The sequence below is a fragment of the Schistocerca americana genome, chromosome 3 (assembly GCF_021461395.2).
Source record: "Schistocerca americana isolate TAMUIC-IGC-003095 chromosome 3, iqSchAmer2.1, whole genome shotgun sequence".
Lineage (NCBI taxonomy): Eukaryota > Metazoa > Arthropoda > Insecta > Orthoptera > Acrididae > Schistocerca > Schistocerca americana.
The window spans coordinates 877575019-877592380 of record NC_060121.1 but is presented as its reverse complement, the minus strand read 5'-3'; the positions used below and the strand labels follow the sequence as shown (position 1 = coordinate 877592380).

The following is a 17362-nucleotide window of genomic DNA, read 5'->3' as shown; positions in this document are numbered from 1 at the left end:
CAGCTGCGCCCTACAAGAAGAAGAACAAGAACGAGAAGAAAAAGAAGATACCGTGGCGCAGTGCCCGCGAGAGCTGCTTCAGTGGGGCTGCGAGATAAGAGGCTCGGCAGCTCGCGCCAACTGTTACGTAAGACGAATGTATTGCTGTGCTTACAGCATTCTGTCGGAGAGATAGAGGCGAAGAGCGTGCACGCCGCAGTGGAAGCTTCCGTCGGGAATCCTAATAAGAGTAAAACTGTCCTCGCCTCTCCGCAGAGGTTGGTTCGCACACCGCACTACTTTACCAGAGACAGGCTTCCGCTCATCCTTCTGCCTTTGCCTTCCTCAGCCCTTTAAACTGACAGTTACTCGGGGAAGTACAGTTTATTGCGGACTCCTAAGCACAACGCAGCTTGTCATTTTTCACATCAATAAACCGTTGCCAGAGCAATAAGAAGTGATAAGGGAAAGAAAAAAATCCTGCCACTGGCTGACAAACGAACCTTGCAATTTTGGACCTGTAACCTCATACTAACCCACGGAGTCATCGATCGACACAAAAAAATTACATGTCGCAACAATAGTCGCCTGAAATACTGTGGTTAGACTCATTTAAACTCAAACTTTTTTGAAGACGGTTACCAACAGCTCTTAACTATTTTATTAAACGAATAAGTTGGAGTACAAAAATTAGTACAAAAGTTCATCGGTTTGTTTTTCCAATAGCCCATGGTGGGAATATTTCTCTAAGGCTGCGATTAAACCTTCCGAGGGTCACTATATATGTACATCCGTATACATACGCCGACGGCCACTGCACAGTACCGGAAGGTGCATCTGTGGTGTCACCGCCAGACACCACACTTGCTAGGTGGTAGCCTTTAAATCGGCCGCGGTCCGGTAGTATACGTCGGACCCGCGTGTCGCCACTATCAGTGATTGCAGACCGAGCGCCGCCACACGGCAGGTCTAGAGAGACTTCCTAGCACTCGCCCCAGTTGTACAGCCGACTTTGCTAGCGATGGTTCACTGACAAATTACGCTCTCATTTGCCGAGACGATAGTTAGCATAGCCTTCAGCTACGTCATTTGCTACGACCTAGCGAGGCGCCATTATCATTTGCTATTTATCTTGTGATGCATGTACCGTCAGACCGATGTTCACCAATTATGGATTAAAGTTAAGTATTCCAGAAGCTACGTACCTTTTTTGCTAGTATAATTACTTTACCTGTTCCAGACCTCACGCCAGCCTGCGTGAGCTTAAGCGCGGGCCTTTCGGCTACCTCACAGTGGCTTGGCTGTCTTGCCAAGTCACAACAGCATCATACGATTTTTTTTTTTTTTTATTTTCTTTCCTCGTCGTTCCCTTACTGCCCAACGTAAAAATGACTGTTCACATCCCTTTGTACGTGCCCTAATCTCTCTTATCTTAAACTAAACTATGTGATAAAAAATATCCGGACAGCCCCAAAATCATATGTTTTTCATATTAGGTGCATTATGCTGCCACCTACTGCCAGGTACTCGGTATCAGCGACCTCAATAGTCATTAGACATCGTGAGAGAGCAGAATGGGGCGCAACGCGGAACTCACGGACTTCGAAAGTGGTCAGGTGATTGCGTGTCACTTGTATCATACGTCCGCACGCGAGATTTCCACATTCCTAAACATCACCAGGTCCACTGTTTCCGATGTGATAGTGAAGTGGAAAGGTGAAGGGACACGTACATCACAAAAGCGTACAGCCGACCTCGTCTGTTGACTGACAGAGAGCGCCGACAATTGAATACGGTCCTAATATGTAATAGGCAGACATCTATCCAGACCATCACATAGGAATTCCAAACTGCATCAGGGTTCACTGCAAGTACTACGACAGTTAGGCGGGAGGTGAGGAAACTTGGATTTCGTGATCGAGCAGCTGCTCATAAGCCACACATCACGCCGTTAAATGACAAACGGCGTCTCACTTGGTGTGAGTCCGCAGCTCGTGGTCGTAAGGTAGCGTTCTCGCTTCCCGCACCCGGGTTCCCGGGTTCGATTCCCGGCGGGGTCAGGGATTTTCTCTGCCTCGTGATGACTGGGTGTTGTGTGATGCCCTTAGGTTAGTTAGGTTTAAGTAGTTCTAAGTTCTAGGGGACTGATGACCATAGATGTTAAGTCCCATAGTGATCAGAGCCATTTGAACTTGGTGTGAGGAGTATAAACATTGGACGATTGAACAGTGGAAAAACGTTGTGTGATATGATGAATCACGGTGTACAATGTGGCGATCCAATGGCAGGGTGTGGGTATGTCGAATTCCCGGTGAACATCATCTGTCAGCATGTGTAGTGCCAACAGAAAAATTCGGAGGAGGTGGTTTTATGGTGTGGTCGCGTTTTTCATGTTGTTTTGCGTGGCACTGTCACACCCCTCGCCTGCATTGATGTTCTAAACACGTTCTTGCCTCCCAGTATTGAAGAGGAATTCGGGGATGGCTATTGCATCTTTCAACACGATCAAGCACTGTTCATAATGCACAGCCTGTGGCGGAGTGGTTCACGACAATAACATCCCTGTAATGGACTGGCCTGCACATAGTCCTGACCTGAATTCTATAGAATACCTTTGCGATGTTTTGGAACGCCGACTTCGTGCTAGGCCGCACCGACCGACATCGATACCTCTCCTCAGTGCAGCACTCCGTGAAGAATGGACTGCCATTCCCCAAAAAACCTTCCAGCACCTGATTGAACGTATGCCTGCGAGAGTGGAAGCTGTCATCAAAGTTAAGGGTGGGTCAGCACCATACTGAATTCCAGCACTACCGATGGAGGGCGCCACGAACTTGTAAGTCATTTTCAGCCAGGTGTTCGGATACTTGTGGTCACATAGTGTACGTACATACGTGAGAGTTTTTCACTCTCAGAGGCCTTTTGCGAGAAATACGTATCGTGTAAACAGGATCGAGAGTCAAGACGCAGGCGCTGTTCTAGAGTAGGGGAAGATGACAGGCAATGTCAGACAGTCGCTCTCAACGAGCTTATATCTGTCGTGTAGACGGCATCCTCCACATCTCGAGAGCTGTTCGCCGTGGCTCTCAGACACGAAAAACTACACGGATCAGCCAGAACATTATGACCACCGACCTACTATCAATATAAACCCGTCCAGGCGATATCAGCGTCACCTGGTGAGGTTTGACTGCTAGTCAGACACACACACGGTACATATAGTATCAGTGAGCATGCTGTCCGTGTGTGGAATGGGGAAGGTGTGCGGTCTACCTGAGATCGACCGAAGGCAGATAGTGATAGCCCGGAGGCTCGGCTCGAGTATATCGGAAACTCTACGACGTGTCCTGCGTTCTAGGATTGCTGTGGTGAGTGTATTCAGCACGTGGCGAAACCGAGGTGAAACCACGTCTAGAAGTCGGGGGGTTGGGCGGCCACACCTAATTACAGATGTCGGACGTCATAGGCTGGGCAGGCTGGTAAAACAGGACAGACTTTAATGCTCGGCAGAGTACAGGTGTGTCTCAACACACAGTGCAACGAACAGTCCTAACGATGGGCCTCCGCAGTTGACCCATGCATGTGCCAATGTTAACACCACCAGATGGGGAACTACGACTGAAATTGCCACCTGACCATCGACACTGGACGTTGGTGCAGTAGCAGAGCGTTTCAGGGTCTGATAAATCCGGATACCTTCTTCGTCATGCCACTGGGAGGGCTCGAATCCGTTGTCTTCCAGGGGAACAGTTCCTTGACACCGGTACTGTACGACGGACGTAAGCTGCCAGCGGCTCCATTATGCTCTGGGGAACATTAATGTGGGCATCCATGAGTCCAGTGGAGCTCTGCATCGCACCATGGTGGCCAAGGAGTATCGTACACTGGTTGCAGACTCCGTAGACCCCTTCATGTTTCCCGACAGCAGTGGCATTCTTGAACAAAGTAATGCGCCATGTCGCAAGACCAGGAGTGCGATGGAGTGATTGGAGGGACACAACGGCGAGTTCCAACTGATGAGCTGATCCCCCCAATTCGTCGGATATGAACCTAATCGAACACATTTGGGATGTGGATGAACGTGGCGTCAGTGCTGGTCGTCCCCCTCCCCAGAATTTACGGGAATTAGGTGACTTGTGTGTGCAGATGTGGTGATAACTCCCTCGAGCGGCCTACCAAGGCCTCACTGCGTCCATGTCACACGGCAATTCACCTCCGTTATCCGTGGCAATGGTGGACATACCGGCTATTAGGTAGGCGGTCATAATGTGCTAGTTGATCATTGTGTACCGGCATTGTCGGGACAATTGAGAGTACTCGGTGAGTGCTGAGCGGTCATAGTGCCCTCCATGATTTGTGGCGTAGTTCACAGTTTTTACGCTAGCACATCGTCGTAATATACACTCCTGGAAATTGAAATAAGAACACCGTGAATTCATTGTCCCAGGAAGGGGAAACTTTATTGACACATTCCTGGGGTCAGATACATCACATGATCACACTGACAGAACCACAGGCACATAGACACAGGCAACAGAGCATGCACAATGTCGGCACTAGTACAGTGTATATCCACCTTTCGCAGCAATGCAGGCTGCTATTCTCCCATGGAGACGATCGTAGAGATGCTGGATGTAGTCCTGTGGAACGGCTTGCCATGCCATTTCCACCTGGCGCCTCAGTTGGACCAGCGTTCGTGCTGGACGTGCAGACCGCGTGAGACGACGCTTCATCCAGTCACAAACATGCTCAATGGCGGACAGATCCGGAGATCTTGCTGGCCAGGGTAGTTGACTTACACCTTCTAGAGCACGTTGGGTGGCACGGGATACATGCGGACGTGCATTGTCCTGTTGGAACAGCAAGTTCCCTTGCCGGTCTAGGAATGGTAGAACGATGGGTTCGATGATGGTTTGGATGTACCGTGCACTATTCAGTGTCCCCTCGACGATCACCAGTGGTGTACGGCGAGTGTAGCAGATCGCTCCCCACACCATGATGCCGGGTGTTGGCCCTGTGTGCCTCGGTCGTATGCAGTCCTGATTGTGGCGCTCACCTGCACGGCGCCAAACACGCATACGACCATCATTGGCACCAAGGCAGAAGCGACTCTCATCGCTGAAGACGACACGTCTCCATTCGTCCCTCCATTCACGCCTGTCGCGACACCACTGGAGGCGGGCTGCACGATGTTGGGGCGTGAGCGGAAGACGGCCTAACGGTGTGCGGGACCGTAGCCCAGCTTCATGGAGACGGTTGCGAATGGTCCTCGCCGATACCCCAGGAGCAACAGTGTCCCTAATTTGCTGGGAAGTGGCGGTGCGGTCCCCTACGGCACTGCGTAGGATCCTACGGTCTTGGCGTGCATCCGTGCGTCGCTGCGGTCCGGTCCCAGGTCGACGGGCACGTGCACCTTCCTCCGACCACTGGCGACAACATCGATGTACTGTGGAGACCTCACGCCCCACGTGTTGAGCAGTTCGGCGGTACGTCCACCCGGCCTCCCGCATGCCCACTATACGCCCTCGCTCAAAGTCCGTCAACTGCACATACGGTTCACGTCCACGCTGTCGCGGCATGCTACCAGTGTTAAAGACTGCGATGGAGCTCCGTATGCCACGGCAAACTGGCTGACACTGACGGCGGCGGTGCACAAATGCTGCGCAGCTAGCGCCATTCGACGGCCAACACCGCGGTTCCTGGTGTGTCCGCTGTGCCGTGCGTGTGATCATTGCTTGTACAGCCCTCTCGCAGTGTCCGGAGCAAGTATGGTGGGTCTGACACACCGGTGTCAATGTGTTCTTTTTTCCATTTCCAGGAGTGTATTTTGTCGTACTCTTGCGCTCATATAATGAAAGTACTCACGAAAAATCGTCTCGTGAGCAACAATGTGTGTCTGTGGGATGTTCCTGGACGAAGAAATCGCCCGTTTGATCTCCTGCACGAACACCGCGAGCAGTTAGTCTACTTCGAAAGTTCTAAACATAACCAATGCAACGTTGCAAAGAACTTATAAAAACGTCATTGACTTATTGCATAGAATTAATAAAAAAGCTGTCAGCTTGTAGACACGAGCATGCGTTAATGTGGATGAGAGACTAGTGCGTTATCAATTGTGCCATACAGACACTACGATTACCTGTTACATAAACATGTGCCGCCAATATGTGGACAGTTTAGACAAGTGTCGCGACGGATACGCAGGGTGAAGTGAATGTGAGCGCCGTGTCGACAAAGAAAGTGACGAAGAAAGCTGTCAGGAAGGGGTATCAGGGCGGGAGTTGTGCATTTAATTAGTTTGTAGGATTAAAAGCCGAGGTTATGGAATGTGCAGCTACTGGACTACAGGAAACGAGACGAAACACAAAGTTTGCTGGCTGAAAAGGCCGCGGTGTTTAACACCCCAACAGAAGAAATTCACCAGAATATCCACAATTTAAGGAATCAGGCAAGGTAGTTTTATAACATAGATTAATTAACGTAGATAAAACAAATGAAGTTATGTTTGAAAGTAATCGTTTTGCAACTCGGGAAATTGCCCTTTAACTTCAAATAGTACAGCTGTATCTACAATTCTTTATTGATTATGCTGTTATATAGAGTGTTGAAGAACAGACCATAAAAAATTTACGAATAGTTTCTCAAGCCAATAAAAGCAAAAACGTTCGAATAAATGTGCATCCAGAAATGTCTCATTTATCAGATACTCGTCCTATTTGGCTTTTGGACGAGTATGGGCATCCAGATGTAATCTACTCCAAGGTTATTTCATCGTAGTTATTTTAAGGAGCTCCCCGTCCAGGCGGTGAAGGCCCAACGGATGTCTACCGGCCGCCATGTCATCCTCTACCCTTTGGCGGCATGCCTGTGCCCTATGGAAGGTTCAGTGTACCACACCTCCCGGCCGTTTTGCAGACGTTCCAGATCCTGAAGCCCCAACTATTCGGTCGAATGGCTCCTCAGTTGACGTCACGATGTCGATTGTACAAGGAAAAATCCTTGGTAGTGCCAGGAATCGAACCCAATTCCTCCGCATGGCAACGATCTATGATGAGCACTCAGCTAGGTAGGCAATCTAATTGTTACTTTACCAAAATATTAAAGAGAATAAACGTAGCTGATTTTAGAAATCTTAGTGTCACACACAGTCTGGCTTTAACACTAATAGATCTACATATAGAAGTGTCTTGCTTGGCAGTTTTGGGTCCAATTTAAGGAGTACTTTTTCCATCTCCAACGCTCTCATTCTCGTAAAATTTTGAGATCACTAATACACAACAGAAAAAGTAAAGATCCTAATATGAACCTTATGGGACACCACATGTCATTATTTTTCCAGGTGGATGATTTTTGATAGCTTGATAAACATCTCTTTCCTATAGACGCTCTTTGCTTTTCAGAGGTACAGGATTTGAACCACTGTGCAGCATTTTCTGTGGCATCGTAATATTCGAATTTATGAGTACTTAAAAGTATGTTGTAATGTACACAGCCAACGACTTTGACACATCAGAGAATATAGCAGAAGCCTGTAATTAAGTACATTCTCACTGTATGTGTAGATAGATTTCTCAACATAAGAACACGTTTGAAATTCGAAGAATGACTTTGAGAATATATTACTTGTTGTCAGATAATTAAGAAGCCAATTGTATGTTGCCTTTCTTAACATTTTCGAGAGTGCTAGTAAAAGTGAAATTAGATGGAAATTTTATGGTATTTGTTTATCTCCTTTCTTGAACGAGGGCTTAATTTGAGCACGCTCCAACCATTCATGAAATATTATATTGATAAATGACTCGTTACACAGATAACGTAGGACGATACAGAACTCAGAAGAACTATCTTTAATTAATTTTATTGGTATTTTATAACTACTAGAATTGTTTGATTTTTAAGATTTTTATGGTGGACATTATTTATTTGGTGTAATGAAGGTCTTATTCATATTGCCAGAGTTATTTGCAACGACTGGTCTGAGAAATTCCATGGCAGCACAACTGAACCTGAGAACCCACTCTTCTGTTCCTTGAGTAAGCCATGGATTCTCTGTAGACTTTGGTCAAATCTGAGTTAATTCTGGGAAAAAACAGTATTCAAATAATGTAACGAAGTTATTAATAAATGTGTTATATTTTTCATTCGTGCCATGAGCATCAGATTACATTACTCAAGCTCATATCTATGAGGAGTGTCCTAAAGCAATTAATTTTTGTCTTATTGATTACACTCTTGAACTCAGATTTAGTAGATTTTATATACTGTTCAGTAGTAACCATTTGACAAAAGGCGCTCCATGCCATGGTCTGGGAGGCCATTGAATATTGGTTTTCTAATATAAGTTCGTTCATTAGACATTTCTATAAAGATAATATTAATGCCTGTTTGTGAGGAATTAGCTACCGTAATTGGGAAGCTTACAGTAGGAATAAAGTTGAATGATAGTGTTACCGAATCTAATAAATTTTCACTGGATGATTTTTTATAATTATCTACATTAAAATCACGAGCAACCACTACTCCTTTGTTTTTTGTTGTTAAATAGGCCAATAGAGCTTCAATGTGATTTGTGAACAGACTGAAGTTACCTGCAGGTGCTCGGTATGTACTTGCTATTATAATGGATTTAGCATGAAATTAGGCTTCTGTCGCACATGATTCCACATGCTGCTCAAGGCAGAATCTATGAGTGTGTATGTTCTTAAATTTATGTCAGTTCCTGATGAATTGGGCAGTTCTTCCTTTCTCCATTTCTGCTCTAAAAAAGTGAGATGCTAAAGTAAGTACTGCAGCACTTATCAAACTTATTCTAGTAGTCATAATATGTTCAGTGAGGAATATTACGTCAACTGGGTTTGATTACTCTAATTCATCAATGAAGTAAGTAGTTCATTAGTTTTACTTCTTAGTCCTCGACTATTTTGATGCAATAAAGATAGCTCACGTTTCACATTGACTGGGATGAAATTGGATGGAAATATAATTTCTGATGATTGCTGAAAATTTTTGCCCAAGAGCTGTTCGTGTTGATGCAATATGCCAGAATCATGTTGTTTGGCTTCTAAACCTCTCTAAAAACTGTATTTCTTTCTTTCCTCCCTACCCTAAAAAGGGTGATACTATGATACCTGCACCCATCATGAGAGTGCCCCCCCCCCCCTCAATTTTGAGTTGTCAGACCAGCCAGTTTACTCTCCCCTCTCCTGTTGAGGAGAAATCCATGCCTAGTATAATCCCACCTACTGACTGAATCAACAGGAACCATGCATATATGTGACCCCGCACCCAATAGAATCAAATGTTCGAATTTCAAATTAACTCTGCTGACAGAAGAGTTCAAATAAGCTCGATCACGGCGTCTCAGAACAGACAAAAACTCAACACTGGTACGTCTCGATGCTGATGAAATATTTACCAGGTCACACTATATACTGGAAGCCTTCCACATCCGTACCCACCATCCGAGAACAAGTAATGGACTGCCTGTAACATCATGTTTCACCCCGCTGCATTGGTCGGAGACTTGCAGGAGCCAGAACTTGGGAATTACCATCTTGTGCATAAGTCGCCGTTAACACCACAACACAAACGGCTGCTCCTGGAGTGGTGCCGTGAGGGAGTAGCATGGGGGACAGTCTGATGGCACAGCAGTTCTTCACGGATAACGTGCTTCCTCGTGTGTTAGCTCTCATGCAAGAGTATGGTGGGGCCGTTTCTCAGTAGGAGAACGCTTGTCCACACATTACATGTCACTATGAACTATCCATGAGATTCTGAGGTGCTTCCATGGCCAGCAAGGATCTGTCTCATCTCCGATGGAAACTCGTGTGGAAACAGCTCGGACGTCAGCTCCATCAAAGTTCCAGCATCAAGCACATCACGGACCAGTTGCTACATCAGTGGACCAGCTTGTATTTCCCGACCTAATCAGTGCATGCATCCAGGCTAGGAGGCATGCAACGTTATATGAATAGGTGAGCTCACATTGCCAATTTCTTTGTAAATTTGGCTCGATTCTGTAATCACTGAGCTTGATGTCTGAAATACTCCTCTGTGATACTGACAAGGAGGATATTGAGTCAATAATTAAATCATTGAAGACTAAGGACTCTCATGTATATGATGGAGTGCCTAACAGAATATTGAAGTACTGTGCTGCACATGTTTGCCCTGTACTTAGCCATTTCTGTAATTTTTCCTTTAAGAATGGTCAGTTTCCTGAACGATTAAAGTACTCAGTAGTAAAGCCACTTTATCAAAAGGGAGAAAGGGATAATGTAGACAATTTTACACTTATTTGTATGCCATCAGTGTTTACTAAATTTTTTGAAAATGATTTCTATGTAAGAATAATTTATCATTTTATATCACATAATATGCTATCAAATGTACAGTTCGGCTTTAGAAGTGGTTTAACAACTGAAAATTCTGTATTCTCTTTTCTCGGTGAGGTAATGGATGGATTAAACAAAAGGTTTCGAACGCTACGCAAATTTTTTGATTTAACTAAGGTGTTTGATTGTGTTGATCACAAAATATTGCTCCAGAAGTTGGACCATTATGAAATACGGGGAGTAGCTCACAATTGGTTCAGCACTTACATTAACAACAGACAGCAAAAGGTCATTATTCACAGTGTTGAGAATGGCTGCCATGTGAGGTCTGAGTGGGGCATGGTCAAAGAGGGGGGTGTCCTAGGGATCAGTGCTGGGGCCACCCCTATTCCTTATTTATATAAACGATATGCTCTCTAGTATTGTAGATGATTCTAAAATATTTCTGTTTGCTGATGACAGTAGTTTGGTAGTAAAAGATACTGCAACATTGCTTTATTTCAGATAGTGCACTTAATGACATAAGATCATGGCTTGTAGAAAATAAACTAACGCTAATTCACAGCAAGACTCAGTTTTTAAGGTTTCTAACACACAATTCAACAAAACCCAACGTTTTAATTTCACAGAATTGGCATATGATTAATGAAACTGAACAGTTCAAATCTCTGGGTGTTCAGATAGATAGTAAACTGTCGTGGAAAGCCCACTTTCAGGATCTTGTTCAAAGACTTAATGCTACCATTTTTACTACGTGAACAGTATCTGAACTAAGTGATCGTTCGACACGAAAATTAGTCTACTTGTTTATCTTCATTCACTTATGTCATTAGATATTATATTTTGGGGTAACTCTTCCCATTATTAAAGGATATTTTTGGCTCAGAAACGGGCGGATTGGGCAATAAATGGTGTAAGTCTACGAACCTATTGTCGACCCCTGTTCAGTGGTTTGGTTAGTCTGACATTGGCCTCTCAATATACTATATATTCTTTACTGTCGTTTCCTGTTAACAATATGAGCTTATTCCCAAGAATTAGCAGTTTTCACCCAGTTAATACTAGGCATAAGTCCAATCTGCTTTTGGATCGCACTTCCTTAACTCTTGTGCAGAAAGGTGTGCAGTATACTGCTGCATCCTTTTTCAATAAGCTACCACTCGACTTCAAAAATCTTAGCAGTAACCCACGCGCTTCGCGCGACCGCTGCGGTCGCAGGTTCGAATCCTGCCTCGGGCATGGATGTGTGTGATGTCCTTAGGTTAGTTAGGTTTAAGTGGTTCTAAGTTCTAGGGAACTGATGACCTGAGCAGTTAAGTCGCATAGTGCTCAGAGCCATTTGAACCAACCCACGCGCTTCCAAGTCGAAACTGAAGAGTTTCCTCGTGGGTCTCTCCTTCTATTCTGTCGAGGAGTTCCTTGAAATAATAAGCTGATTCCTTTGTCATATTGCCGATTGCGTTTACATAAGCTTATGGCTTAACTTTTTTCTTGGGTTCATAAACATTTTATTTTATCTGTTATTACTTTCTGTTGTAATTTCATGTACTGACACGTTCCATAACCTTGAATATTTGCTCCTCAATTTAGTCCTACGGAACTAGCAGTCTAAATAAATAAATAAATAAAACATTGCATACCATCTGCACGTGCGAAGTTCCATTTCGTTTCCTTCTGTCCTTCTGGCCTTCTGGCTGCTTCTCGTTTTTGTCAGACAGTGTATTTATTCTGATCAGGATGTATTTAGGATGGCAGTCATAGCTATCATCCCAGTATAACTCGTGCAGGCAGCTCCTCTTCAGAGTGTACGGGGTCTCGTGCACAAAACTTCTCACGTGGCCCTGGAGGGAGAGCTCTGAGTGACTTCGCCTGTGGAGCAAGTGACCCGACTTGACGCGTCCACCCGTCTCGGCCTTTTGCATAGAGCTATAGACCGATCCACGAACGATGGCGGTTCGCACAGCTCGAGATACGGGTGGAGATTGCATTGTTGCCGCTTCCAAATGACAGTTGCGATAAGCGCATTCACGTGCTCTGTGCTTGAAGAAAAAGTGTATACTGCAAATAATCTCTCTCGCTTTCTTATGTAGAATTTGTTGCCAGCCACCACCAGCAACAGTGACAACTCGCAACTAATGGAATAAAAATTCACAAAAAAAACTCGCTACAATCATGTTTAATGCTCGCATTGGCTACGGCATTCACAGCAGAGCGCAGGGAACACTACTGAACGCTCATTGCTTGTTGGAGAAAGCGTGACGTAGGTGCGCAGAAAAAGCCTAAACTCAACCGCCATCGTTCCTGACTCCATCTATAGTCTTCAATACGTATAAACTGACATGTGATAACCGTTATTATTTGCTAACCTACCGAACAGAAAAATTACGCAACATACGCCGTTATCAGCTCGAGGGTTAAAATCGTGAGTTGTATTTGTCCTCCTTACATCACAGCAGAAATTCATTTCCGGGCGTAGTTTAGTTTATTTGTATGTTACACTCACAATTACGATTCTTAATTACTATGTGGAACGAGTCAGTGTTCTACTTATATTACAGTTTCTCAGTGAAAACGTCATCACATGCAGTCCATGTACATTGTGTTACGTAGAATTTACAGATAAATTTGTGCACCGAGTGCGCTTTACAACATTTATATGTGTGTAATAATAACACTGGTCTCCCCTACATTTCGTCCAGACCAGCCCTATCTCGTTCATCAGTTTTTTATCTTTTTTCAGACACTCGATTGGTTTCATGACATTCTTCGTCCCTTTTAGTACTGTTCTAATCTTCTCGTCTCTGGATACCTTCTGCACTCATTTTCAGTAATTTCTCCATTCACTGCTATAACTACACCCATCTTCCTCAACAACCTCTCCACACCTTCCTATTTCCTCTCCATACCTTCCCATTTTCAGCTAATCTTTTCGCTCCTGTACACCTGCTGCTTTCATTTTCGTTAGTAATTCCCTGCACATATACTAATCTATATCTGCTTCCACATTTTACCCCTGTACTTGTCCTTACAGTACCTGCAGCCACTAAGCCTCCAATCTTTTAGTAAAGTTTCTGCTCAGACGTCTTTCCTTACATAATCTTCCTATCGCCTCTTTACTTCCTTTATTCCTCTACAATTAAACTTTTAACATACTGCTGCACATTCTGACATACCTGTCGGCTTGTTCCCCCACAGATCCTCAACATCGGCGACGTGTCCTCGTGGATGAACCAGGAGGTGCGGGAGGACGACGACGACTTCGTGGCGCGCAGCATACTCTGCATGCCCATCGCCAACGGCCAGAAGACCGTCATAGGAGTCGCGCAGCTCATCAACAAGGTACCCGCACCGTGCCGCGTGCCGGAGCGCCGTCTCAGACGCTGACAGACAAGCAGGTGCCAATGGAAGGCAGCTGCTTCTCCGTCACGTCCAAAATCTGCTTGTCACTTTTTAGTTAATACTCCCATTACATATTATTTTAGCGTATTCTAGGTCCCCTGAAGCGTTTTATAACCTACTTAAATCGCTGTTGGACACTGCTCACTAATTGTTTTCTTGTTGTCTTCAATCCGAAGACAGTTTTGATGTAGGTCTCCACGCCAGTACATGTTGAACGCGACTATTCACATCTACAAGCTGCTCCACCCTACAACCTTTACAACCCGCTTGCTCTATTCAAGTCTTGTTCTCCCTCTACAATTTTCACTCCCCAAATTTCTCTCTATTACTACACTACTGTCCATTAAAATTGCTACACCAAGAAGAAATGCAGATGATAAACGGGTACTCATTCGACAAATATATTAAACTAGAACTGACGTGTGATTACATTTTCACGCAATTTGGGTGCATAGATCCTGAGAAATCAGTACCCAGAACAACCACCTCTCGCCGTAATAACGGCCTCGATACGCCTAGGCATTGAGTCAAACAGAGCTTGGATGGCGTGTAAAGGTACAGCTGCCCACACAGCTTCAACACGATACCACAGTTCATCAAGAGTAGTGACTGGCGTATTGTGACGAGCCAGTTGCTCGGCCACCATTGACCAGACGTTTTCAATTGTTGAGAGACCTGGACAAAGTGCTGGCCAGGGCAGCAGTCGAACATTTTCTGTATCCAGAAAGGCCCATACAGGACCTGCAGCATGCGGTCGTGCATTATCCTGCTGAAATGTAGGGTTTCACAGGGACTGAATGAAGGGTAGAGCCATGGGTCGTAACACATCTGAAATGTAACATCCACTGTTCAAAGTGCCGTCAATGCCAACAAGAGGTGATCGAGACGTGTAATCAATGGCACCCCATACTATCACGCCGGGTGATACGCCAGTATGACGATGACGAATACATGCTTCCAATGTGCATTGACCGCGATGTCGCCAAGCACGGATGCGACCATCATGATGCTGTAAACAGAACCTGGATTCATCCGAAAAAATGCCGTTTGGCCATTCGTGCACCCAGGTTCGTCGTTGAGTACACCATCGCAGGCGCTCCTGTCTGTGATGCAGCGTCAAGGGTAACCACAGCCATGGTCTCCGAGCTGATAGTCCATGCTGCTGCAAACGTCGTCGAGCTGTTGGTATAGATGGTTGTTGTCTTTCAAACGTCTCCATCTGTTGACTCAGGGATCGAGACGTGGCTGCACGATCCGTTACAGCCAAGCGGATAAGATGCCTGTCATCTCGACTGCTAGTGATACGAAGCCGTTGGGATCCAGCACGGCGTTCCGTATTACCCTCCTGAACCCACCGATTCCATATTCTGCTAACAGTCATTGGATCTCGACCAACGCGAGCAGCAATGTCGCAATACGATACACCGCAATCGCGATAGGCTACAATCCGACCTTTATGAAAGTCGGAAACGTGATGGTACGCATTTCTCCTCCTTACACGAGGAATCGCAACAACGTCTCACCAGGCAACGCCGGTCAACTGCTGTTTGTGTATGAGAAATCGGTTGGAAACTTTCCTCATGTCAGCGCGTTGTAGGTGTCGCCACCGGCGCCAACCTTGTGTAAATGCTCTGAAAAGCTAATCATTTGCATATCACAGCATCTTCTTCCTGTCGGTTAAATTTCCCGTCTGTAGCACGTCATCTTCGTTGTGTAGCAATTTTAATGGCTAGTAGTGTATATTGACAAATTCCTTGATGTGCCAGCCTGCAATCCAAACAAATACTTTCATAAAAGGCTTCCTGACAGTTAAATTTATATTGCATCTTCAAATATATCTCTTTTTCAGAACCATATTTCCTCATCATTGCCTGTCTTCGTTTTACATGCCCTTCACTTCTGTCATTGTACGTTGCTTTGCTCCTTAAATAGAAAAACTTATTACAAATTTCGCTCTCGTTTTTCTATTATTCACATTCATTTTATGTAGCTTGTGGCCTCTTTGTAACAACCTATTCCCTCTACAACTAGTCTTTCATGTCCTTTGCTGTCTTTACAGAACTAGAATGTCACCGTTAGTGTTTATTTTTCCTCACAGAGCTTTCCTTTCGTAATTTTCCTTTGAGTTAGTTTAGTCCTTGCTGAGGGCACAGACTGAATAACGTTGGGGTGTGCTATAACCATGTCTCATTTCTTCGTCAACTACTGCTTATGTCATATCCTTCAACTCCTATAACTGCGGTCTGGTTTCGGTACAAGCTGAAGCTAACTTTTCGATCTCTGTATTTTATTCCCGAGACCTAAAGAATTTCAAAGACTGCTTTCCAGTCTACATTGTCGAAAGCCTTTTCTAAATCTACAGATGCTACAAACGTACGTTTGCCTTTTTTCCACCTGTCTTCTAAGACGAGTCGTTGAGTTAATATTGCCTTGCGTGTTCCTTCATTCCTCCGGAAATGAATAATATACAGAATTTATTTATGAGTAGTGTACACGATGTGCTGTCCCCAGTGGAAATATTGCAAAAAACTGGAACGTGATATTTAAAAACAAATAAAGTGGACGAGAGATTTTATCTCGACACAGAATATTATGTTGTGTGTGAATACGGACCGCTCAGACGGTAAATAATTATTCTCCTGTGTATTATTATTATTATACAAAATATGGACATAAACTTTCTAGTGCAAAGAGTAATCAGTTTGCACTACTAAAACAATGGACAGTTAATGTAAACAAGAACTGTGTTCAATTGTCTTCTTTTATCAGTGCACTCTCTCTCTTGTCTGCCGTGTGAGAAGTGGGACATATTGGTTCGCTGCGGTTGAGTGTAAGCTCAATTGTACTATTAATCTGATAATATATTAGTTTAATGTTATTGTCACTTTTATTTGTAAGCGGTGAGCCCTATCTCATGTCCGCTTCCTTTACATACCAAGATTATGAGTAACAATTGCAGCCGCCGTTGCAGCCCTAAACGCCATTACGTGGCAATCGTAATTCATGAAATTCGCGGAAGCGAAGAATTCACCCGCTAAAATTATAATAAACATTTTCTCCACAGCCGACTGACGCAGCAGCAGCAGACGTAGTTTTAAGATTTTCATTTTCAGTTCTTGACCGAAATCCAGAGCCACGACTCGGACTACAACTAATTGTTAAAAGTTGTAAGAAATAATTCTCTCGCGCGTGTGTGGCAATTGCAAATAATAATCAAAGATCTCATGCTCGAGATGAAATATTTAGTCGAGGCAAAAATACCAAAAGATTATTTCAGTTCGTAACTTAAATGTAACGTATTTCAAGATTAGTTCGTGAACAATAAGTTTGCTCAGGATTAATCTTTATTTATCAACCAATGTTAAAAAAAGGTAATTTAAATTCAAACACAACCATTTTAAAGAGCCCACCACGCCAAACAGTTAATTAATTATTTTCTATATATATATTTTAATTGTTACGCGAGAACGAATAATATTAGTAAACAAGAGACAAACAATTTTTACCGATTTCTCACTTCTGTATACCTCATGTAACCTAGGTTTAGTCGTAAAAGACCATTTTGAAGCGTAACTGTTTCAGAAAAGTTTCTTCTGATATGCGATGCAACAAATAATCTACACTCTGGGACAACAAAAAAAAGAAATGAT

At 44.3% G+C, this 17362-nt stretch overlaps 1 protein-coding gene across 1 annotated transcript in view; it reads left to right on the top strand.

Annotated features, from left to right (window-relative positions):
- LOC124606457 (cGMP-specific 3',5'-cyclic phosphodiesterase) overlaps window positions 1–17362 on the top strand; it is a gene marked incomplete at its 3' end in the record, with an annotated part of 598053 nt that overhangs the window by 451757 nt on the left and 128934 nt on the right. Inside the window, exon 11 of the mRNA XM_047138439.1 lies at window positions 13509–13652. Within this exon, the coding sequence (XP_046994395.1) occupies window positions 13509–13652 (144 nt within the window). The remainder of the gene's footprint in view (window positions 1–13508; window positions 13653–17362) is intronic.